Source organism: Patiria miniata, unplaced genomic scaffold, assembly GCF_015706575.1.
Source record: "Patiria miniata isolate m_02_andy unplaced genomic scaffold, ASM1570657v1 HiC_scaffold_14, whole genome shotgun sequence".
In the NCBI taxonomy this organism is placed as follows: Eukaryota; Metazoa; Echinodermata; class Asteroidea; order Valvatida; family Asterinidae; genus Patiria; species Patiria miniata.
Genome location: NW_024037052.1, coordinates 4,000,721 through 4,026,897, shown reverse-complemented (window position 1 = coordinate 4,026,897; position 26,177 = coordinate 4,000,721). Strand labels below are relative to the sequence as shown.

At 40.5% G+C, this 26,177-nt stretch overlaps 2 protein-coding genes across 2 annotated transcripts in view; both read right to left on the bottom strand.

Annotated features, from left to right (window-relative positions):
* The window catches only part of LOC119721919 (poly [ADP-ribose] polymerase 1-like), a 31,805-nt gene extending 17,876 nt beyond the window's left edge, over positions 1-13,929 (bottom strand). The window contains exons 1-11 of the mRNA XM_038191871.1: positions 13,747-13,929; positions 11,571-11,664; positions 10,124-10,302; positions 8,842-9,041; positions 8,087-8,174; positions 7,078-7,197; positions 5,957-6,153; positions 4,591-4,689; positions 3,679-3,866; positions 3,008-3,156; positions 772-877 (exon numbers count right to left, since the gene is read on the bottom strand). Of these exons, the coding sequence (XP_038047799.1) occupies positions 772-877; positions 3,008-3,156; positions 3,679-3,866; positions 4,591-4,689; positions 5,957-6,153; positions 7,078-7,197; positions 8,087-8,174; positions 8,842-9,041; positions 10,124-10,302; positions 11,571-11,664; positions 13,747-13,875 (1,549 nt within the window). The 5' untranslated portion in view covers positions 13,876-13,929. The remainder of the gene's footprint in view (positions 1-771; positions 878-3,007; positions 3,157-3,678; positions 3,867-4,590; positions 4,690-5,956; positions 6,154-7,077; positions 7,198-8,086; positions 8,175-8,841; positions 9,042-10,123; positions 10,303-11,570; positions 11,665-13,746) is intronic.
* Positions 13,930-17,775: 3,846 nt separating this feature from the next.
* LOC119722225 (monocarboxylate transporter 11-like) lies at positions 17,776-25,126 on the bottom strand. The gene is made up of 5 exons (XM_038192271.1): positions 25,121-25,126; positions 21,594-21,783; positions 19,716-19,856; positions 18,557-19,372; positions 17,776-18,328 (listed from the first exon to the last, which is right to left on the bottom strand). The coding sequence occupies exons 1-5, from the start codon at positions 25,124-25,126 to the stop codon at positions 18,207-18,209; spliced, it is 1,275 nt and encodes a 424-aa protein (XP_038048199.1). The 3' UTR covers positions 17,776-18,206.
* Positions 25,127-26,177: the final 1,051 nt, after the last annotated feature.

Here is a 26,177-nt window from a genome sequence, read left to right as displayed (position 1 = left end):
GACCAAAATGTTGTGCTATGAAGTTCCTTCTTGCGATAAATACACGGAAATGGCGAATTTTCTGGGTACAGTTGTGTGAACGATCGTGATCTAATTTTTTAACAGTCGCTCAAAATGTAGGTTTTCCCGGCTATTTTAAAAAGTTTGTCATTCGAATTCACCGATTCTAATATCTAAATATGTTAATCAACATCGCTTAAGTGCACTTCCAATGTTTAATTTGGTATTTTTTGGGTAATTTTGTCAGACATTTAAGTTCAGTTCAAGCAAATTCAAACAATGAGCACGCGTTTTCGTCCCGGAGTATTCGATTTCGTCTCATCTACGCCAAACCTTGCTGTCCAGAAATCAAATTCGTCTCATTGATTTATATTACTAGACAACTCGATATTTGAATGCTGCCATTCTGCAACAGCTTAGACGAATTTAATCTGTACCAACGAATATTCTCGACTCGGTGACAAAAGAAGGCGACAAAACTTTAAAATTAATTGATAAATAACCAAATTAGTTTTGATGACAGCATGTGACTTTTTCATAAACAAAATTGAATGTTAGAGTTGGTGAATTTGGATGCAACATGTTTGAAATAGCCGGGCAATATATCATTTTGTGGTAGGCGCATATTCGAGCCCAAAAGGGCGCATTCGTCTCAAAAGTGCTCCTTTCATGCCATAAAGTTGAGAGGGCAGTGTGAACAAAAGCAGGGGGCCATTGGCATTGTGTGAACTCTACTAAAGTGACGATATAGTATAATAACAAAGCAAATACCTTTCTGATAGCCCCAACTTCTCTTGTACCCAGACCGTGAGCTTTTCCCGGTGGATAATGTCTTATGTCGATCAAAAGGGTCAATGTTACTGATTCTTTTTTGGACCTGTAAACACAGTGAAATATTATCGACAGAAAGTGAATGAGAAACGCATCATTACAAGCAGTCGTTACAGTCATGTGGTTGCGAAGGGCGATTATCTAAACGTTACGCAACACTTTATTTTGAATAAAACTACATGTACACAGACATGTTCACACAGGCGGCCGAAATCTTTGAAAATTAATTTCGCCCATTAGGCAGACCGTATCTTCATGCGACTTTCAGGGTTTATTTCCCTTGTAATGATCCAAAATTGTGCCAAAAATTGTTGTGATATGTTCAGTACTTTTCGTTGAAATTGGGGGGAAAAAGGTCTGGCTACTTGCACTTTTGAAAGTTGTAACACAGGCGTTCGCAATATCTGTCAATCCTTTCAAGACTCACGAATAAGGTTCCTATCCATTATGGTGTGCAGTAGAAATTTGCAAAAAGCCTCCTCCACGCGTTATTAATTTATAAATATCACCCTTGCCGGCTTCCATGTACCGGGACCCACGCCAAGTCACACCAAGTGACGCTAATGAATATGCTAATACGCGATCGTCCATTGTGTTGCCGGGCCAAAATCGGTCAACCGTAGCGCTTATGCTATAGGAAAACCATACACGTGGGTTTGGTGGCAAAAAATCCTCGTCGAAATATTCCTTGGAGATGATGGTTCCCTGTGTAGCACTAGCGTTCGCAACAACAGATTAAGCTGAAATTCGGAATAAACTTATGTGATATAAGTGATCAACTACTCATGAAATAACAACTTCAGTAGATTCCTAGACATTTAGACAAATGCATAGATTTACGGAAGTTTTTGAACGATTTCTCCAGACTTGAAGGTTTACTTTACCAGTAACCAATATCGAGGTTTCGGCATCGATGACGGCGATGGTTTCACTGACATGAGGTTTAAAATTCCTTCTTCCCTTATAATTAAGAGCATATTTTCTGAGAGACACAACGTTTAAAAGGCCAAGATATTTGGGGTTCACGAATTTCACTGCTCTGTTTAAGCGTCTAAGTACGTCATCAGATTAGCTTTGCATGACAACCGGTCACGCTTCGCCTTCGCAACCATATGGCTGGTTAAAGGCACAAACACTTGCAATTCCTCGGAAGCAAACCTACCGATTTTTCAAGAAACTCCTTGCTTAGAGTGAAGATAGGAATGGTATCAAATACACTGCGAAATTATTCCGCCTAAAATGGTGTCATTTTTGTGTCGGAAAGCAACCATTGGTGTAAGAAATTGTGCCCGCATGCACATTATTTTTTTTAACGTGTGTAAACGGAATTTTTTTAAGAGACCCCAAAAAATGTGCATGAGTTTCTGTTTCTTGTAAAGAGACACTGCATCCAAGTTTCATCAAAATCCCTGAAAGATGCAGAAGTGTTTTTTTTTTCTCAAAAACTCAACCTAAACCTTAACTTCCTTGCAGGTCTACGGGTCTCTAGATAAGTTGATTGTCTCTTTTTCCAAAGATTTTACTTGTGGGGTACCTGTTTTCTGAAGATTTCACTTGTGGGGTACCGTTTCCTTTGTACGAGTACCCCACAAGTACCTCTGGTGTGTCATTCAGAATTTAAGACTGGTCAGTGTCTTTTATTACCAAATAAGTTGCCTTTTATTCCTTGAATTATATTTACGGCTGGAAAAAAAAACGTATTGCGAATGCCACAATAATTATGTCTATGGTTTATGTAAACTATGGCTTTTCAGCTTTTCTTAGGAACAGTAGGACATAACGACAATTTCTTTTCTATTTGACCTTTAAAATCGGATAAATAAACATCGTACAGCTTTAAAAGCTCGGCGATTTATTTTGGTGATGGTGCTTTCTCTTTATACAGTGCTGACCGCTGTGACCCGGGTTCGAATCCCGCCCGGGACAATATACGGATTGGGTTTTCAGTCCCTACCTGACTCCATGGGTTTTCCTCAGAATCTCCCTCTGGGCTTTGCTTCCCACCTCAAAAACTGTCATTTCTTCTCAATGGCTTCTCTCTACAGGTTTCTTCAGGCTTTCGAGCTACAGTGCTTAGGGTACTTTTGAGGAATCCTTAGCTTCATTACCAGACATAGATTAACAAATACAATAAATTTACTAACGAGCCATCGTCTATCAAATGAATTAGACTTACGTTATTACCCCACGGTACGATATTATATTCAGGTACCAGTTTTATGAAGTCACCACCTTTCTCTAGCTCCGTCAGGAAGTCCTGTGAAACGACATGAACTCCCAGCCCCATGGCCTGCATGATTTTTGGGGTTTTCCAATCCACCTCCGCTGAAACCAAATGAACGATAAGTGAAATATCCCAGCTACCAAGTTTTATTCCTTCCCGGGGCCAAGCAGATATAGACTGAGGGTTTAAAGTGCACAATCTCACGATTGACAGTTTATTTCCATTTGTTTCCTATAATGATGTTGGTAACCATGAATTAGGGTCCAATACTTTCCCACTTACTTACAAGAGACTTATTTCAGCAAGAGACCACTCAGTTTGCTTATTTGGCTTTCACAAGATTTCATAACCACGTCCAAAAGACACGCGGAAAGTACAGTGTCAGGCGTTTGTTCGTACATTACTTTAACACTAGGAACCTTTAAATGTGGGATTTCCATCGGATTAGGGTTGAAATGGAATGACATTTTGAGAGCTGTGATATAGTCTGGTTTGCATCAAAGCACTTTCATGGGAGTTAGAGTAGTTGTAGCCAAGACGGTTCCTTTATAATACTAAACAAATTGAAAATCCATGTCTTCATCATGCACAATGTGTCTATTAGGACACGCTGTATAACTCACTTTTGGTGCTGATCACGCAGACAGTATTGACCTTGACTTTAGTGGTGTACGTTCCGCCGAGTCTGGATATGGTTTCTTTGACTTTGCTGATTGGAATGCTCAGTTTGCCGGCTGATGCTACTTCCAGACCGAAAAGAGGTTTTGTGGGGTCTGGACGAGGCCTAGTAGTTGCGTCGGACAGATCAGGACTAAAACATAAGAAATGTGCAACCAGTAAAAACACACCAGAAAACAGAAAAACGAACAAGAGAGATGCATCTACTTCACACTTTTGTTGTATTTTTACGATGGCGTAATTTACTCGCAGGTCAGGTGAAACTACAGCGCCGCAGTCCCAGCTTGAGGCCTGTACCCCTCCCTTAATTATTACCCCCCCCCTTCAGAATTAGGGCAATAATGACTGTCCCTCCAGGTTACGAGGCCCTTAAATGCCCCCTTGCACGGTGGAGGATGATTTTTGGGCGGCTTTTTTGTTATTGCATGTATGTTTTCCTTAAAGGAAAATGGGTATTTCTCAGGTTTCGTTAAAGTTGGCTTAATTCTGGTTTGACATCTGGGCTCTTTATTTACAAAATGATACACAGGCTTAGCCTCCTTCTTGTACAAGGATTTCTTATTGAAGGGGCCCCAATGGAAACCAGTTTTTAACTGTTTGGGCAAACCCTGGGTAAAGAAATGCAATAAATAATTATATAAATAAATTGGAGAAAAAAAACAACAACGAACACCAACATTATTGTGACAAGTGCGTAAGAATCAATTAAAAAGTTCACTATCATCGAATTTTTGACAAAAAGGGCCACTAGCAGTTACATTTACGCTAATGACGGTTTGAAATTAAATGTCGCACTGGGGGCGTTAGTTATGTCTGAATCAATTTAAATGCCAATTTTAATCTCAATGAGACATCACCTTGTTGAAGTGGACGCACTATTCAAATCTTCCTCAGTTACAGTGTCTTTGGAGAAGATGCGTTTGCCACCGTTGTACGGTTTGTATCGGAATTCTGGCCTTGATATCAAGAAAGGGAAGTTTGACAATCGTGTCAGTGACAAATGAAAGTGGAGTAATGTTTGATATCATTGTCTACAACCCGTTTCTCAAAATAATCATTTATCATTAATGGTATCTGCTATAGTATAAACACAGGGCTTCATACAGCGACAGCTGCCAACATTTGCATCTTGCAATCGGGGATATTTTGGACAACAATCAGGGAGGTATTTAGAATTGCATTCAACATAATATGGACAGAGTTTCCATGATCAGAAAAATTTTGAAATTTGTTCATCAGAACATAGAAAGATTGATTCATTTTCAGGGAACTTTCTGCAGAATTAGGGAGAGTTGGAAACCTGTAATAACAGGGTTTAACAAATCAAAAGATTTTAAAGGAATACAGTACCGTCCGGACATGAGATCTATTACACGGTGCCCTCTGGCGACATGTGTACATTAGGGAACAGAACATTGTATACGTCTCCACAAGGCATTTCTATAGGTGAAGACGTCTCCACAACGAATAGATCAATGGATTTCACTCGAAAACTAGGAAATTTCAAGGTGTGTTGATCAGTCACAAATTGAAGTATATCATGTAAGGGATATAAGCAAATTTCACCCCAGGAAATTAATTCTAGTTAAAATAGGAACATTTTAAAAAGTACACTTTCAAAATTGAAAACTTTAGTACATTAGAACAAAGAAACGTTCCACAAGGATACAAATTCCAGTATGTTTGTACCGAAGCGTTACGTGACTAACTGGGAAGTGTTATTGCAAAGGAATGGAGTACATGCAATGTTAGTGCAAATACGCACTTGTTGTATAATTTTATTTTATATCTACGGGCTCACGTCGGAATCACTCGCTGATGTATTTTACACACTAATTAATGTCTTTTACACACATTGTGCGCGTAATACAATCTCTTCGGTACTTTTAATTAGCCCATAACTTTTGTATTGTTTACACATTATTGTTTGCATATTTTCACTCTGCTGACCACCCTCGTTAAATGTTATATCGAAAATACAGTGAGCACAAATTTGCATTGGCAACAAATGGGTTCTGTGAAAGAAAGAACAGCATCACAATTTCAAACAATTTCTAATTGATGACTATAACAAAAATGACCCCAAATTTCAGTTGACCGAAAGTAAACACGGTAGTGAGACTAGTCGGTGTTTGGCAACGATCCAGACAATCAAACGAAAAGTGACAGATCGAGAATTGCAGGCTCAGTATAAAGGCCTACAAAAGATACAGAAAATCGTACCAAAAGTACTCCAAACAGTCAGGCACGAACAGCTTTCTCCTCTTGACATCCTGCGTGAAGACAGTGCATTTTGTCCAGGCAGACATATTCCCTTGGCAACGATAACCCCCCGTGGACAAGACCAGCTGACCTTCATCACATTCTGTGCACGGCTCCGGAGGTCCGAATACTAAGCATTCGGTGACTCGATCCAGTAGCTAATTTCAAACAAAAAGACAAAAATTATTGTAGTTGTGACGCACAAATGGCAGTGAATATCATCTGGGGCTGCAGGACGACCTAGGTAGCATGTTTGTATATGTACGTCCGCAGCCTCCAAATTTATAGACACTGTTTACTTGTAATAGTGATATAAGAAGTGACGAAACCCATATTACGTTGTGTACGGCGCTTAGGCCAAATGTCGCAGGAAAAGTTGGGGTACTTCCTTTGTTCTCGTGTACTAAAATTTTGCAATGTCGCACACAAATTTCAAAATGCTCTTATTTTAACCAGCATTAATTCCCTGGGCTGAAATTCGGACTTAATATCCCTTTTCTAAAACTCTTCCATTTGTGACACATCAACCCACCTTGGAAATTCCTGGTTTTTGAGTAAAATCCATTTATCTATTTCGTGAAAAACATGTGGGGTACCAAAACGGCACCCGCAAGTCGGTGGGCATTCCTTGTGGGATACCTCCCATTGTTCCGGTATCCCATAAGTTGGTGTTTATACGTTCACACACATCCACGTGTGTTCACCGTCGATCGTGGACGTCCTATTATCCCTCTTTTGTTTGTACTCTTTTTTTTGTAGGAAGACTCCCATAGGTTTTGTACACGACCCCAATCGCGGAAGTATGCTGGGAATCGTGGACGATATTGTTCTCTTTTGTTCTCCGGTATTTTTCGTCCACGGTTTGAAAAGTTGAACACGTACACCCACACAAAATAATAAATATACAACTTTGGTTCAATGAGCTATGCTAAACCCGAGGGATAACATACTAGACCAATGATTTTGCTCAACTAGGGGCGGGTTATGGAACTCCCATTCCAAGGGGAACTTCTCAGATACGGGAAAATGCCTTCCCTTTTTTTGGCACAAGCTCATTATTCTATTATTTGATGTATCCCTACCGCGCTTTCAGCAAATGGGACCTCCTGGTTATTGACCCTCAGTATTTCCTGTAGCGATTCGATAATGGTGACTTGTTTCTGCAGGTCGTCCCTAACTTTCCAGATGAAATCACTCTGCGCCTGTAAACAAAATCGTCAATGCGAAACAGGACAAAAGTAGTTCAACATCTTGAAAGCAGACAAAACTCCAACAAAAATAAATAACCACTATACAAGAAGTGTCCCTTTAGATTAACACATAATAAACAAAAGGAGGTTTCACCTGCTTGTTCTTGGAAATGCAATCTGACGTTTACTTTTTGGGAAAAAGACGTCCATATTGTTCAAAAATACGTCTTGTTCCTGTTATATATGTAATATTATATAGAGATGGCCATGGGCGTCGAGAGGGGTGGGGGGGGGGGGGCAAAGGCCCCTAACCCTGAGAAGCCACACACACAAAAGTAAGGAAAGAAAAAGAAGGGGAAATATTGCTGTGAATTTAATGCACATTTAACAACATGGGTGTCCGCAGGGGTGTCAAGGAGGAGGGGTGGGCAACTGTCTTCCTGCCCACCCTCGAAAATCGAAAAAAAAAATTAAATTTAGAATACGGTACAGAAACTACAAGGATTTTGAGAGCTTTGCCCCCTCTAGAAAAAAATACTTGCGACGCCAATGGCAATGGCCCCCAATCACACTTTGGAACGTCCCAATTCGACACTCTCAAAACACTTAAGTAGTTTGACTAGAACACTTCAAACTTGCACCCAGCTGACCCTAGCTGTAATCACCTGAGTGCAAGTTTCGTGTCAACTCCGTCAACGTCTTAGTGAAGCACTCCAAATACAAATGTATAGTTGGGACAATGCTTGGGTCGTAAAATTCCCAAAGGGAACTTTCATTCCGTTCGTCCTTTCAGAAACTTCCTAATTCTTTAGGCTTTAAACTACCAAAGCTGTTCTAACTAGATTTTAGACAAAAGTATTTGTCCTTCAATCAGGGTAAATAGTGATGTACCGTAGCCCACCTTGAGCTTCTCCTTGTACTGCTCGACCAGTTCAGTCGTCTTGGAGTCTGACTCATCTACTGGGGTTTCCGAAGCTTGCCGCTTCACTCTGTCATTCATAAATCAAAACATAAAGTCTGACAAATGTGGAATCTATTAACAGAATAGTTGCTACGCCTCAACTAAACCATCGGTCCCAACTGGAGTTGGAGCGTATAAGTCGGTCCAAGCTAAAGCAGGTCAAGTTGAGGCGTAACGCAGTAAACCCCGCATGTACATGTACATATTCACTCATGTTGGCAGAAACAGGATTGGTGATGTATCCCGCCCGAAAGCCATTTGTTTTCTACAGAGCAAATTTGGCATTCTTCTAACTTGTCGATCGTTAACATACAAATCTAGTGCATGTTCTCGACAAAATAGAACTTTAAGCATATTAAAGCTCTACGTGTTGTAGGAAATGTTTCTGCTCTCGCATATAGTAGCCTGGAAGGCCTTACTTGGAACGAGCTCGTATCCACTGATGAAAAGTCACATTGACTTCCAACAAGTTCACGAATATGTTGCTTTCTCGTGTTGATTTAAAAATCTTTAATCATTTATAATATATAACTAATTCTCTTCGGACTTTTGGGAATATGCACACACACACACAAAAACCTGATCGGAAGCCCAGAGAGCCGAAATAGGAAAAGTATGGTCTGCAAATTAAAAAAAAAACCGTTGATGTCAATTATGTCAGAGAAGTATGAACTGTTTGGGATACTTGTACTTACTTCGGGAACATGCCTTGTATTCGCTCTACTTCCGAAGGTTCAAGCCCATTTATCATTTCCAATCTGTAGGTGTCCTTCCAGTTGACGCTTGCCAAAGTTTCGGGCCGCGCAAAGCAGGGTACATGGTACCATGTCACTGTTGCCTGTCCTTGGTTACCATCTGGCACCGGTTGTCTACGTGCAATCGAAGACTCGCGACTCTAAAATACAAATAAGATTTGAAGAAATTTGAGTGAAAGGTGCATGTGGGTTGGCTAATGCAAAATTGGGATGGGTATTAACAAAACTATCAATAGATGGGAACTCATTGTAGTGTTCTACACACGTACGGTACCTCCCGATGGGCACGGAATTCAAAACTCTCAAAAATATAATTCAGGGTGAAGCTTGAGGTGATCTGAGTGAGGCAATAAGGCTTAAGAGTACTGCATCCACTGACGATCTTGACCGACACGAACTTCTTCGGGAAATTTGGATAGTCAAGAGAAAAATCAGCGAAAACGGTGACGTCAGACCAAACAGTGACAATGACATCGTGCATGTGCTGCCAGGTAAATAGTCATTAGTCATTAGTCTGCTTCCTCTAAATATTGTGCTAATAATTAAAAAGTGTTAGGAGCTTCCAGATACACGGTCATCGCTCCCTCAGTCTGGCTTCCAGACGCACATTACAACCTTTCAACACCGTCTGCAAATGGTGCCCGATTAAATTTAGTGCAAACTGTATGGGAGCCCAGAGAGGCCACATAAAGTTTATTCTCGATCGTAACCCCATCAGCAGGATGTCATTCAAACCAGTGAGTCTGGCGGTTTTGAGACATCATCTTACACTGAACAAAAAAAAAACTATTCAGAAAGGTGGGGGAAAACGTACCGGCCATCCGTTGATCCGGTAAAATCTAAAAGTTGTCCAGTGGGCTTTACAATTTTGTGCGATTAATGCACACAAATACATCATGACAGGAGCACAAGTTATAGCTATAAATCTGGAAATGATCAGTCATATAAACTCCAATGACTCTCTTTCAAATGTTCAATATTTCATAACAACGGTTAATCCAAGCAGGATTCACTTGAAGTATTTTCAAAGCTCCGATTTGATTTCAGGAAGCTGACCGGACGGAAATAAAGTGTGTAAAGTTGCTTTGTTTTAGGTGTTTTATGTATTTTTTTTATATATACATTACATGTGCATCCTCTTGACGTAACTATGTCACTTTCGAACATTTGATTATGATTTTTATTAGGTAAACCCACAGAAAATTAACAGAACAACACTTACCGCTACCAACTCCTGACAAACACTGCACTCATAGGATCTCCATGAATAGCTATTTGAAAACATGTATTCGTCTCCTGGGTCGAAGTCGGGTCGGTTGTCTATCCATGGTTTAGTTACAAATGAATTGACATATTCCCGTATCTTTTCCTGGTCATGCCAACGGAGAGCTTCAACACTTGCTACATTTTGTGAAAACAAAATGTGAATTAAAAGCAAATGCAATGGACTATATTGAAATGTGTGTATTCAGCATACGAGTACTCCATGCAGTATCAAAGTATCTAAACTATTTGTGTATTATATTTTTGGTGACAGACATAATATTGGGGGGAAATGTTTGGGGGAAAGTTGTTTTGTTTTTGTTAATGTGTACAAAGTACACTCTTAAAGTCACAGTCCATCATTCCAGCTATCCAAAAAATAAACTGACGTAATTATTCTTGAAAAGCACACTTGGTTTGAATATAGTAATGGGACTTAACTCCCTGTGAAATTATTCTTATCTGGTAAGCTGTCGTTTTAAAGAGATCAACAAAAGAAGGCCTTTCCAACGATGCGTCTAATGACGAATATTTTTTTTTTGAACTTTTGAATAATCGATTGAAAAGCTGGAAGTAAATCAGTGACGAATCGAGGAAAACAATAACTATTATGGTATATTTGCAAAATCGTGTTTATTAACAACCCCACAGTAGTTCCTCAGGACTACCATGCAAAATCCAACAGAGTCCAACCTTAGTTTCCTGCTCAATCCACTGTGCCTTCTTTTCAATTGTCTGTTATAGATCAAAAAGAGCTCCAACTTAGCGTTATAATGAGGTTCGGTTGCCTGCTGAATCCAACATGTTGCAATCAGGAATGCACACCAGGGGTTTACTGCTCAATCTAACAGGCTCCATCGGGTTTAGTATAGTTGGATCATGTCGGATTCAGAAGGGTTAGGGTTGACTTCAAATTCAAACTTGTCCTATTCTAATGCGTTTCTTAGCAACAGCTCATAACTTTAAAGTTTCACAAAATGTACAATCTCATTGTTCAGTACTAAGGATAGATTTTTACTATAGAGGTTGGTTTTACTTTTCCGTATACTGACGTAAGTTGTTTAAGTTTGCATTTGCAATTTCAGCCCTGGCAGCGACAAGCACTTTTTATATATATAAAAAAAGGAATTCTATGCATGTAAACCCCACCACATGTTAGTGGTTACAATCTAATCTCGTTTTACAAGACAGTACGCGTCTTCAAGTGTTATTTGTTCTAAAACAGTAAATTAACTGTAACTTGGAATAATCTTTCTTTCTCGTAGCTTCCTTTTCTATCCCTTCTCTGTGTAGCGCTTACCTCATGTGACTCTTAAATAGAGCGTTGTGATGTGCAAATATCACTTAAAAACGGTTGAATAATGACGTCGCACTTGTTCTAGCCTGTCAGAATGATTTCTTCTTACCTATGTCATTAACAGATGTCATTTTGTTCTCTGCAGCCCTCCAGAAGCAACGGAAATGATACCAATTTGACTGCATACCGTCAAAGTATGGCGACTGAAAACACCAAAAAAGGCACATAATTATGTATACTTGAAACAATCACGAGTACCTTAATGTTACATCAAAATAAATTAGACATAGGCCCTATACCTAGTTAGAGAGCCTTGTTTCCATATCGAGGTAGGAAAAAAAACGCACATAAGACCCAAACTTTCCAACGCAGACATACTATGGAAAAATTTCATCCACATACACATTTGTTTATGGTGTAAAATCGAGGATTTTCCATTGTTCCTCTTCCCTTTTCCTTTGTTTATAACTTTTTTTCAACAACTCTTATTGGTTTTGTACACTTTTTCTAATCCAGGTCGTCCTCGATTTGGTTCCTGTCCTCAATTCATCGATGATGTTGCACATAATTTATGTGTGTCCTCGATTTACACCATTAACAAACACAGACGCACACAGCGTGGGGTAGACCTTTGAATCCCTTCTTTTGGTTTCATTTGTTCCCATTAAAATCTCAAGCTCCAAAGCGCTTCCCTTATGGGGTATATTGATTTCTACAAACTTCCTTATGGGGTCTATTGTTGTACTAGTTCCATATCGACGTCAAAATTATGCAGACAGTGCGCGGAACCGTCGGCAAAGTTGAACGGGCGATTTCTGCTGATCGTTTGCGAGAAGCTTGGCATGTACAGGTTCCTTAATGGGGTAGAAAACACATTATCTTCAAGTAAACTTGAATCCTCGATCCTGATTGGTCGATCCATGGCAACAAGCCGTGCTACATATAACCATGTCATGGTTACTTGAAGATAAATATATATATAGGCTTAAAGGTTCATAAAAACGACCGCACACTGCCAGTGTCGTGTTAAATTTGGACTCCCATGAAATCGGGGGCCGTATTCACAAAACTCAAACTTAAGAGAATGCGTAAGTCTGACTGAAGTCTAAGCACCCTGCTAACTTAAGTGGAGCGCTTAACATGATATTCACGAAAGGTCTAAGCATCCCACTTATCTTAGTGAACATAAACGTTCCTATGCAGCGACAGTACGCAGTTCAATCAATAATGTAAAGTTCAATCAATAACGAAGTTTTGTTGATCCCAACACACTAATGTTTATCCTGAAACAGCTTTCATGACTTGATTGTTGGATAGCGCAGTCCATTTTTTACCCTCATTCTTGTTTTAATTGTACGCTTCTAACAAAAAGACTCCGAAGCAAAACAAGTGTCATCATGCCATGAATTTGCACAGGCCTTATATATAGGTAGGCCTATATGGGGAACTGTTGAATACACTTTATGTCGTAGAAATTGGCATTATGGCGTGAGAAAAGAACCAAACTTCCAGCGGCGTAGCTACGGGGGGGGGGGGGGGGGGGCGTGGGGGCGCACGCTGGCGGGTACGTGTCCTGTGAAAAAAAATCTGTCTGAGGCCAAAACAAAAATATATTCGGTCTCTGGTCAGACCAAAGTTCCGGAATTAACGCGGCGATGCGGCTTTTTTTTTTTCTTTTCTTTTTTTTCCTTCTTCAAGCTTGGATTGTACAGACAAGGTGGGGTACTATTTTGCTTTTATGGTGTCCTCATGTACATTGGTGTCCTCCATAATATGCCTTGGTGCTTTCGATCATTTGCCATGGTGCAATTTCCCATTCCTTGGTGCTCTTTGGTAAAACAAATTGAGGAGGTGCGGAAATAGAGGGCGCTGTTGGAGCTACCGCGGAACATTTGGGGAAAAAAGATCGACGCGCATGATTAACATCGACGCGCGCGCTGACCAGAGACCGACTTATTATTTTTTTTGGCCTAACTCTCAGCACAATTTGTTGGGCGCCCCTCCATTGTAACCTCAAGCCCCCTCCCCCCCCCCCCCCCCACGGGATGGGATAAGAACCCTGGCTACGCCGCTGCAAACTTCCAATGTTATGAATGAATCTGTATTGACGTCAGATACTCAGTCGTAATATCGTAATCTAGTGATAAAAAAACATGTCTTTTATGTCCGTCCGGGGCCACCGTAGATTCGCCATGCATCACTTCGACGTCGGTCCACAGTGCTAGTGATTCACCATTTTGCACACCTTATTGAACATATCACGTTTACTGAAAATTTAGGCTTACCTGTACCATCCTGCCTAGTCGCAGGTGGTTAAACTCAATGTTTTTGTTGCATCGTCGGCACCTTGCCCTGCCACTTTTGGCATAATCTACCACGAAGGGGAGATCGGCTAGCTGTGTCTTTTCAGCCATTTCCGTTGTGTGATATTCGCACTGCACTGTCGATCATGCGGTGTAATGCCGCGTGATTGCCTAGACCCGCCCGCTGACATCGACAGGTCATTGCTGATCTAGATTGAACTCTATGGTGAGTTCAAACTGCCAGTGAATATTAGGAGGCAAACTTTTAAAGAACAAACACAGGGGTCTGTGCAACATTTTCTACATTGGTCGGGACGGAGGCATATCACATAAAATGACTGTACGATAGCCAAGACATGTCACACAAAAAGATTTAAAGACTCAACACGATTGGGGAAATTTCATTTTGCCATGATGGAATTGTTGGTGTAGGTCTATGTTGTTCAGACGATTTAGAAACAACTCAAAGAGTTAAATACATAAAGTCAGTAGGGCTAATATAACAATCATCGTTAGACACTGTTTGTCAAAGATTGAATTACATATCGTGAGTGCTTCATCATAAAAATTCTCGGGCATCTGGTATGAACTTCAATTTTGCTTTCAAATATGCCCTAGTGTAATTCTCCCTCACTTCCAATCGGATTGCGGTTTCTCCCTTCGAGTTGATTGTGATTGTAATCTGCAAGCCTATTTCAATAATCAAGTTTGCCGTTCAATCGCTTGCCCATTTAAATCGATTGATGAAATGTGACATAATTTTGTCCAAAAAATATGTTTTGACTATTGAAGGATTTTTCAGGATATCCCAAATGAAAGTAAGCGAGAATCATCTGGAGTTTATATTCTGGGACCGAATTCACAAGTTGATGGACTAAATTAGTGTGCAAGAATTGATGAAATGTAACACTCGTATTACATTGTATTACATTGTATTAACTCCTCCATTAATCGGTAAAACCATAGAGTGCGTGCTGGGGCGGTTTGAGGCGATATGAGGAGTGATAGGCTAGGCTGGTTTAAGGGCTGCGTGATATGAGGGCTAATAGGTTAGTGTGCAAATACGGAGGAAGACAAGTCCCGCACAAATTGATAACCTCCCCACATGCAGAATGGACTTTAAATTGTATTACATTGTATGGACTCCTCCATAAGTCAATAAAACCACAGAGTGCCGGGCAGTTTGAAGCGGTATCGAGGAGTGATAGGCTAGGCTGGTTTAATGGCGGTGTGATTTTGAGGACTATAATGGGTAAGTGTGTAAATACGGAGGAAGACAAGTACCCCACAAACTGATAACTCCCCACATGCAGAATGGACTTTAAATTGTATTACATTGTATTGACTCCTCCATAAGTCAATAAAACCACGGAGTGCCGGGGCGGTTTGAAGTAGTATCTAGGAGTGATAGGCTAGGCTGGTTTAAGGGGCTGCGTGATATGAGGGCTAATGGGTTAGTGTATAAAAACGGAGGAAGACAAGTCCCGCACAAATTGATAACCTACCCACATGCAGAATGGACTTTAAATTGTATTACATTGTATTGACTCCTCCATAAGTCAATAAAACCACAGCCGGGCGGTTTGAAGCGGTACCGAGGAGTGATAGGCTAGGCTGGTTTAAGGGGCGGTGTGATATGCGGGCTAAATGGTTAGTGTGTAAAATACAGAGGCAGACAAGTACCGCACAAGAGAATGGACTTTGCTTATCGAGTAGTATTTTATTCGCATTAATATCACGGGATACAAAACAGGCTAGAGTAAATACTAAAGTCCTTTCACAAAGGTCTACAATCCTTTAATAGAAAATAGGTATATGTATATAAATATTATGTTGGCTGCACTGCAAACAAAGGCCTACATGGTGTCAGCGAACATAAATGTAGAATAACAGTACTACTGGGTCTCACAGCTTTAGTGTACCCAAGAATACCTCTTCTTTGTTTGTCTCTCTATTTAACACTCCATTTCTCACTATTATTTTTTTTTATCAATCCGATCAAATTCAAATTTGGCACATGCTTGACCATTGATGCAGTCTCAAGATGATTGCCGGAAATGACATGTCATATTAGCTGTCACCTGATATCAAATTGAAGGTGTCTTTCCATTGTCCTTGGAAAAAGGATTAAACTATTTTATGTATATTGTATAGGTTTTAAATGTAAAACAAAATTTAATGACGTACGTCATAATAACACCATAAGATATTGTGATTTTTCAGTAGATTTTTTGATGTTGCAAAACAGTCACGATGATTAAACAAAATCATATAAGGCATGAAAGTTCTAGAGGACATAATATGCCGGTTTGCCAAAATAAGGAATGACTTAGCTGTGACGTCATCAATTAATTTCTTCATGTTTTCCCCTATTTCCAAGTTTGATTAAATCCTAACTTGATAGTCTTTGCGCATATTATTAAGGTAGCGGTACGCCATTAAGATCGAGGTCCGCTTAAATGATTAATTTAAGGACACCAAGACAACGATGATAATTACAGAATGAAAACAGGCGTCCGCCTTGTTCCATAGTATTTCAAAAACGTGTTTTTTTCACAGAGGCTTTACAATAATTCTGGCTTTTGAAACCAATCTCGATTTAGGCTCACAAAACTAGTGTTATAATAATGATGAAGAAGATTATATCTCCACAAGGTCTTTCAAGTTTTAAGTCAATTGTATACCTCCAACTTCATGATTCTAATAAAATTCTAAACTCTAAGAAATTAATAGGGTTTGGATTCCAAATTCTCTAAATTATAAATTCCCAAAACTCCAGGTCGGCGTAGGACTGTGGGGAACGACAGCCTGCCAGATTACACCTGATAAGAGTATGAAGCAAAGATCGAATTTAATGCGTGCAAAAAAAATGCAGTCGCCACATGAACCACACACGAAACAGTCGTAGCGCAATAACCTACATGTAGGTTATTTCCACGTGAAAATCCCAAATCTCCGGAAGTTTATCACTCAATATTTGCAAATCCAGCATTTGTTTCATTGCTTCAGGCCTTTGGTGCAGTTACTGCAGCGCCTCATTGCATCCGAAAATTGAAAAATCTTGGACATCAATTAACCCGGTTGCCACCCTAGCCTGAGCGAAGAGACATGCAATGCTTTGCAAAGATCTTCTAAGAACTTGCCTACGCTTAGCAGCGACGTTCTTGAGTCTTGAGATTTTGTCAAGACGTGTGTATTGTTCAGCTTATTTTGTGTGTGTGCAATAACAGGCGTCGATATGAATGAGTGGGCTTATTAAGGGGCCATGCAAGTTTGTTGATGCAATTCTTGAAAATGCACCTGTGTGTCCCATTAAACCTTATTTTCAATTTTCGTTTTTGCCTTTTTTAACCCCGTGCGTACGGGAAGCGGTCATTGCCGCGGCCGCTAATCCTCATTGGAATGCAGTTGCCAACTGTGGTATGCGGTGGCACACGGCTAGTGGGTAGTTCCACAGCTGCTGCTTTTGTGCAGTCCCGCTACCACACAAAGGCTGTGCAGTCATGCGGGCCACTTGCTCTATGTGCGGAGGAATGTCCCCATTACAGCCCGTCCTTAAGGGGTTAAGGGTATTTTGGTGCCTTTTTGGTGTTTATGCAAACGCGAATGTCCATATTCATGAGCAAAAAAGTGATGTCATTTCAGGCTGAAACCACGATGCGACATTATTTCAGCACCAAAAGTTGCCAGAATTGTGAGTACTTTGCTGTCGTAAATATTCTGTTCCTTTGTTGATCTATTGTTGTATAAAAACATTGCAGTGAGACAGTAAGGAAACCTTTCCCACAGATGTTTAAATGAACAAATTGTGGGATTCACAATTTGAACAGAAAACTAAACTAAACAGTGTCTTCATGAAACGACATCACAGCAACAGCGCCCTCAGTTGTCTGGATAAGCATGGACAATTTGAAATATTTAAAGAAGCAGTGGCGCACCCAGGATTTGGTTGGGGGGGGGGGGTTCACAATTTTTTTCCCAACAAATTGGGATTTTTGTTTAGGGGGGCGGACTATTTTGACGTTGGTGGCGCCACTTAAACCCCTATTGCGCCACATACACCCCTGTTATACTACTCGAAAATAGGCCACATACGTATTACCAAGGTCAAATCGTGGGACAACAAAAAATACTTTATAAAAGGACAACCTCTTGGGGGCTCAAGTCCCAGAGTCCGCCCGGGTGCGCCACTATAAAGAAGTGCACTTTTCAATGAATTTAACCAAAAAGAGGTCAAAAAGTTCTCATACATTTGTACAAAACATGGTCCTATACAATTCATTTCGTGGAGCCTTTACACTGGACTCTTTGACTACTATCGGCACTTCACATTAATTTGACCTAGCTAAAACGACCTGCGGTACAGGTGAATAGGTATTATATGTATGATCAATGGTTAGGATATGTGAAGGCCGTCAATCTCTGCATCATTTTGGAGAGCTTTAGTCGCCACTGCACTTGTGCAGAATTCTTTCAGTCACAAGAATGACGACTGCGACGCCAGAGACTCCACCAAGCATCCAAAACGACGTATCGTAACTTCCTGTAGCTTCGTAGGTAACTCCTGTTTTAATTAAACACATGTTAAACAGATGTAAGAACATGAGAAAAATATCACATCGTTTTATGATTATCCGTACGTTCATAACATTCACACACGAGCCAGAGTATTTCTCTGTGAACGTTTGGAGTCTCTTTAATTTACATTTAAAGGGTTAATTTTGATTAGGTCGGGCACTTTGCTATTGGAATTAAACAAAAGACGCAACTAAAATCAAATATTTAGGCCTACCTGCCAAAGCCCCACCAGCTAACTCTCCAAAGGCGAAGAAGACCAATAATGTCCCCCAGCCCTGGACACTCAGATCTTTACTCAAGACTTGCTGGGCTACCTGAAGAAATAATACAGCCATGGTGGGAATGCCAAGTCCATTAGCGAAAGCCACACAAACGAGTCCGGGGTAGTTGGCTGAAATGATAGGGTCAAGCACGAAGGCAACTAAATCGATGAACGCCAGGAAGGTGTAGAACTGAAGTGCTGTGACCCATCCAGTATGCAAGAGTAGTCCCTGTAGTACCCGACCGACAATAGTCCCAACTCCGCCAGCGGTGGAGAGGAAGCTCGCCATTTGACTGTTAATACCTCTCGCAATTGCATGAGGAACGAGGAAAATCATCCAAGCGCTGTACATGACGCCAACTAGGAAGCTAACAAGGGCTTGCATGGCGAACTTGGGTTCAAACCACAGAACGTCCAGAGCCAGGACCTCACAGATACGCTTGAGGATGAAAGTGCAACATCTCCATAATGTACATCCGTCACTTTGTCTTGTGCTTTCACGAGAACCTCCGTCCAGTGCCGTGTAGGTTGACGAGGCCGGCTTGATAAGCGCACCCAGAACGCATATATTTGCGTTCAGAGCAGCAAATAACAACATGGCTCCACGCCAACCGTAGATGTCTATCAGGAATTCCGCCAGAGGAGGGCATAACATCATTCCAACACCGGCACCCGTGCCCACTATGCCTATAGGCAGTGCCGGGTTAGTTGGAAAATACAGCAGCATTTCCACAATCGGAGGTCCGTAGCCCATAGCAACACCGACACCTAAACCATATAAACCAAATACAACAATCGGCTATATTTTTGAAAGAATGGGGGCCGGCTGAAACGGTACAGTTTTGGGCTTTATACAGAGGTAAACTCCGATTGTTGACGTCTGTTTTACACGTTGCCATAAATAAAACATTTCTGTAATACAATGAATCTGTTATTTTAATATAAGTATAATCACTAATATACATGTACTTCGATAAAAGTTGACATTTTGTTTCAAAACATTTTCGTCATTACAGCCCACTTTTTCGTTCCAATATGAAACTATTACAATAATTGGCACCATACTTTCCGGACGGAATTCAATTAGTATTTTGTGTATCTTAGAACTCACCCCAAAGAATCACGAACACCGAAAACTGAGGGAGGTTGTTTGCGGTGGAAGTTCCAACAAAGCACACAAACGTGAGCAAGCCCGCTGCAATGGCCAAACGTCTCGCCCCGTACGTCTTCGCAATCCTGTTCATCAGTGGAACTGTATCGAAAATTAGGAGATTTATTATTTTTTTTGGTAAGTTAGGTTTAATAGGGGGATGAGGCGGGGTGCAGTTATTTTTTAATGTAACCAACTATAGTTCATTACCACAATGCGCATGCGTCAGTTGGTATTAAACGGAATGGTTCTCAGTCTTGATGAGGCTCAGTAATGATGACGTCATACTCTGTTCACGTGTGCACTTTCCTATGGAGCCAGTGGGGGCCCACGGTCCAATGCGCACGCGTAAATAAAGTGTGATGTCATCAGTACAGAGGCTTATTCCCGTTAAAAAAATCATACAGAGCAACGAATGAGAAGAAAGGGCAGAATTTCATTTTATCGATCACCAGGAATTGATTAACAACCCAATTTAGGGAACAAAATGTACTATTGGGGGGGGGTAAAATGTATGCCAAAATTACAGTGGGTGTAGGTGTTGTTATGTTTATTCGTTTATTGTGAAGCTGTTACTTTGTTTTGTTTTTTTGTAAACAGGCTTTTCCTTGACAAGCCCCGCTTTTTTGGAACGTGCCTCCACATCTGTTTATATTTATTGTACTTTTCTTTATGATTATGTGGAAATAAACGTTACTTTGAATTGAATTGAAAATTCTCTCCAGTAATTGAATTATTAAAACATGTATCCTCCAGCATTCAGATCAGCGATTTAACCATATACAGACTATATAATGGATACCAAGCTGACATCTTGCAATATAAGCTATACTAAACTTACTCCAAATTTGGTTAAATATTTAGTTGTACACGTGATATGTTTCACGCATGTGCATTATGCTCATTGACTATACTTTGTTGCATAGAAAAAGTAATTGCCGGCGGAGTCTACAAATTACGCCTGACTACACCCTTTGCCGATTTTCCATGGAAATATCGGGGGTATATTTCGTTTTCTCTGGTGAACTTATCAACAGATAATACTCATCACTGAAAGGATAGTCTTCAGTCACAGGTTTTACGATGATTTGGCAACACCATTTTATAAAAGAAGTTTCCTTGCCTAATTCACTTAAGAAATTTAAAGCTATAGTCCATCATTTGCAACTATCCAAAAAGTAACTGACGTAATTATTGTTGACATACTTGACTGAAAGATAGTAAGGGGACTAAACTCCCTGTTAAATTATTCTCTCTGACAAGCTGTCATTTTGAAGAAATGAAAGAAAGAAGGCCTTTCCAACGGTGCGTCTTAAGACGCACCGTTAGAAATTTCCGTTAGTAGTTCGGGTTTTTTTATTCGGCGAAGCGCGCGCAAGCATTGGCACGACGTACACGCGTGCGCGGCTGCTATAATTCGTCGGATCAGTGCGCGACATCAATGAGCTGCAATCGGCTCAGTGAGAACGTGTCCTGGACGCTAATTCAGGCCCAATTCAAAACATGATTTAGCAACTTTTGATTTGAAATCGAGATCCTAGAATGCTGTTTTATCTCAAAATATACAGCTGTAAAAGCTGAGCTGAAACTTTATCAGGTTAGTTGTTCGGCACCCTTGTTTTGTTGCTTCAAACGAACAAAATGCACCAATTACAAATGATGGACTATACCTTTTAGTTTGCCTGATGCAGCGCAGCACTGTGGTGTGATACTGGACGATTACTTTGGATGGCTTTTGATAATTTTAAAAGTACCGTCTGGAGCAACTGAACACCACATATGTATGTTTTGAAGTGTGGATTGAAATCCTATAGCCTGAAACTTGTAATGCTGACTTACTAAAAATGAATCCAGTGGTGTGAGTAGCAGCCACAACGGTTCCAAGAGTTGTAATTGAGCATTGTAACGATTCCTGAACGGGCAGCAAGAAAACTCCAAAGCTTTTGAATGTCCCAAGTAAAATTAGGTTAGCGGCAAACGCTATGGCGGTCATCACCCAACCGTAACCGCCATCTTGTCGGCTGGAATTCTGTCAAAAGGTAATTAAGTGACACAAGAAATAATCATTATTATAAAGATTATAACTGTTAGTGGTACCTGTAAAAGACATATTCTCGCCATTACTTGTACCTTAGAAAGCCACCAAGGGCGGATCCAGAACACAATGTTGGGGGCCCAAAAAAACTTGTGATTAAAACCTTCCGAGCACACATTATTGTACATGGTCACACAGGCGGGCGAAATCTTTGAAAATTAATTTCTCCCGTTTGGAAGAGTAGGAACCGCATTTTCCTGCAACTTTCAGGGTTTATTTCCGTTATAATGATCCAAGTATGTGCTAAAATCGTTGTGATATGTTTTTTACTTTTCGATGATTGGAAAAATAGGCCTAGCAACGTGCATTTTTAAAAGTTGTAACACTGGTGTTTGCAATATCTGTCAATCTTTTCTAATTCGGATCCTAAACATTATGGTGTGCAGTGAACATTTGCAGAAAAACCTCCTTCACGAGTCATTAATTAATGAATATTGTTTGCAACAACAGAATAAGCTGCAGTTGTAGTACTCCTACTCGGTACTCCTACTCGAGTACTACTCGAGTACTTTTTTGGAGTACTTGTACTCGTACTCGTACTCGAATGTCAAAGTACTCGATATGACGGTACTCGTACTCGAGTGGCAAAGTACTCGTACTCGCACATGTCGAAATTGTTCTCGATCATCAAAGTACTTGAACTCGAATAACAGTAGTCGATAAAACAAAGTACTCGCACTCGAATAGCGGTACTCGATAAAAAAAAAATGCAGTATATCACTTAAGCTACCACGGCCTTATTTTATCGATACTTTCGGTTTCAAATGGTCGATTGCAGAGAAATCGAAATGTTCTCTACTCTACGCACGTCCGGACAAACACAATTAACAGCTAGCCATGACTGGGTCTGTTTGTATGTCTGACTGGGCCTGGGCCAAATACGCACAATGACCCATTTGCCGTATGTGGGCTCAATGGCCAATCATTGTACATGTACACACTGTTCGCCGAGGTGTTCATCAAAATGGTGGTACGATTAACTTGGGTGATTGGAGCAAAGCCGTTTTCTGAACCCCGGATTCGGTACTATAATACGGGTCCAGCCCCATTGCCAATCTGCATGACTGGAGAAAGAGACACAGCCGAAGCCGAGGTTTGAAAAACGGCCCCTTGTCTGGTTATGGCAGCAGGTTCACAGCGGCCTAGCCTTAAACAGAGGCCTATGAATGGGAAGCAGACCAAATGACAAGAAACGCGAATCTGCCGACTTCGTTGCATGCACGTTGCATGTGTATTTTTTACGTGTACGCGTACCGTCAACGTTCGCTTACGCTTGCATTGATTTTGTCTGAAAGGACAACTTGGCTCAGAATGTATGCTTGCATAGGAGGGCTGAAGGAATTAAAAAGATTTTTGTAACAACAACTTTTGTAAGAACACTCAGAACAGTGGTTGAAACTAAGTTGAAATAAAGAAATCTTTTCTCAGCCATTTGAATGCTTGTTGTATTCTAGCCCCCGGGAACGGGTGCTGTGGGTGCTGGCAATAACCTCGGCCATGACAATGGCGGCAAAGTTGATTTTGCTTGCCAGGATTTTTTTCATTCGATCGTTCAATAGGCGCAAATATTCATACCTTTCCCCTGAACGTTGCTAGCATTCTGTACTCAACATTAACAAATAGCAAGGTTCACACACATCCCCAACCTAATAGAAGTGGGACGGGCTTTCATTGAAACTAGTCATCTTTACGCCAATTCCAGTGTAGTTTCGTTTTAATAAAAAAGCTATTTATGTTTACCCGCTGCAAGTTTTTCCTCATAAAAAACTCAGTAGACCGATAAATCCTTGCCTAGCCCCAAACTTGCCATCTACCGATCATAAACATAAAGATGCATTTGGACTTTTAGTCACTTGTACTTGTGGGGTTTTTAGTCTGAGGAATAAGGACCCAAAAATACAAGAATAATAATGCACATACTGCAGCATTGTAGATTACTTTTATTAACTGACAGTTGACCTAAACTTTCATGTCTGTATCTCAGCTGTGTAGCATTTCCTTGGAAAATACTTCCTGCTGTTGCCGATTAAAAAAAAACAAATTAATTTCAAATAATTAAAAAAGCTTACACAAAGACGAACGCTAGTATCAAAAGTGATTAACAGTACACATCAGTTTAGGCTTCAAGCATAATAATGTACCCGGTGCCGTATTCGGAAATACAAGTACTGGTACTCGTACTCGCACTCGAAATACAAGTACTTGTACCCGTACTCGTACTCGGAAGTGGAAGTACTCGTACTCGTACTCGTATTCGGACGTCCAAGTACTCGCACTCGGAGACATGTTCTTGTACTCGGAAGCACAAGTACTCGTACTCGTACTCGGCTACCAAGGTACTCGGCAGTATACTCGGTACTCGGAAAAAAAGTAATCAACTACAACACTGATAAGCTGAAGTTCGGAATACACTTACATGATATAAGGTCCAACTTCTCGTGAATTGACAACTTTCGGAAATTGATATAAATACATAGATTCGGGGACGTTTTCCACAAATTTCTTGCCGACTTAAAGGTCTGCTTTATACCAGTAACCAGTATTGAGGTTGCGGCATCGATGACGGCGATTTTGTTTACTGACCTGAAGTTTAGCATTTCTTCTTCCTTTATAATTTCACATTTCAATCACACTGAGCATATTTTCTTAGAAACACAACGTTCCAAAAGCCATGTTTTTTTGGGGTGCACGAATTACACTGGTCTGTCTCGTCACGTTTCACCTTTGCATCCACACGGCTGATAAGTCACGACGCGATATACACACATCAGGCCGGGCAAGCAAACAATACCAGCTATTCCCTCCTAACCGAGACACATTTTCAACAGACACTCCACTGGTTTGTATAAATCATGACTTGAAGTTATAAGTTTCCATGTTTGAGACATGTCTATCAATTATAAACAGATTAAGCATATAGGGCTAGTAAAAGCCCAAGTGTTGGGTTCCATGAATTAAAACTGCACAAATTTGGATATTTGCCAAACATGGAATTTTCATCATTTTCTAGTGAATTGTCTTGAAGTTATCAAAAAGAAGGCAATCTCCATGTGGGTTTTGATGAATAAGTGATTTATAAAATAAAAATCGTGGAAGTACCCTTACGCTGAATATCCATTATCAACTGGTCATGATTTTGATATAGTTCTCACCAAATGACCAAAAAAACCATAATCCAAAGTTAGAATTTGATGAATAAAGTCCTACATTCAGTTTTCATTATTTGATTTTTGGAGTCGAAATGTGGTGAGTAACTCCAAGGGTTACTCACCCACATTTGGGATTTGGTGAAATTCTTGTATTATCTGTATAAATCAGTGACGTATCCAGCGGGGGGGGGGGGGGCACTTTGCCCCCCTGGCTGATTTTTTTGACAATTTTTTTTGTCAGCAAAAATAAATGTTTACAGAGTTCTTCTGACATCAATCCCACCAAAGAAAACCCGCTCACCAACCATTACAATGCGCAGTGATAATGTCCAAATAATATGTAGTATGCATAATAATGGTCAGTTTTGAAGAGCGTCCCCATTTTGAAAATGTGTACCAGCCCCCCCCCCCCCCCCCACCCCCACCCGACATCAAAAGCTGGATACGCTGCTGGTGTAAATGCAGTTCAATAACGAATCTGTTAATTTACTAATTGCATTTTGTGGTAACTTACTTGAGATTCGATTGTGTGGAAATGGTTCACTATTGGAATCTTTCATTTTTTTTGTGATGACTGCAGTCTTCCGGCGGTCCGATAATACAAGTGTCATGAGGGATGACATCCCGCCAAAACGTTTAAAGTTGATAATTCATTTCTAGTGAGATAGTATACACACTATTCCTAAAGGTCCTAGCTGGAGTTTAGTGCAGTCTTGGATGCATAGCCCATATGGAGACTCATGCAGTACCCGAATCGTGGCCATGTCCATATGCTTTAATTAAATATTATTATCTCCAACAGTTTATTTTGCCTGTTTTTCGATTTAATAAGGTTTTGCCATTAGAGTGAAAGCCCATGAGCATGAAACCAGACTAATTCAAGTGTGTCGGTCAGTATAACTATTCTAACTTGAACGCAGTGTAAATGGGAATGGAAATGCATATCGACGTTCATACACCATATACCCACTTCCTGCACCCTGTGGACCTCTTTCAATTTGTTCACGGGTCCGCAAAGAGTATGCAGTATTACACACAAGTTTATGCATTCTCCAGTGAATGTTTACAAAACAGTTGTTTAACCTTCCATCCGAGAAGTGAACTTCAAAAGTACAATCTGTACAACGTACAATCTGATGTACACCGTGCCCTCTGTAGACGTGTGTACAATTGGAACAA

Excerpts from the sequence above, each read along its gene's own strand:
- LOC119722225 (XM_038192271.1), bottom strand. Across the intron at positions 19,373-19,715 it reads GGTGTTCGTGATTCTTTGGG|GTGTCGGTGTTGCTATGGGC; the intron begins GTGAGTTCTAAG and ends TATATGGTTTAG. Across the intron at positions 18,329-18,556 it reads AGCTGGTGGGGCTTTGGCAG|GAGTTACCTACGAAGCTACA; the intron begins GTAGGCCTAAAT and ends TAATTAAAACAG.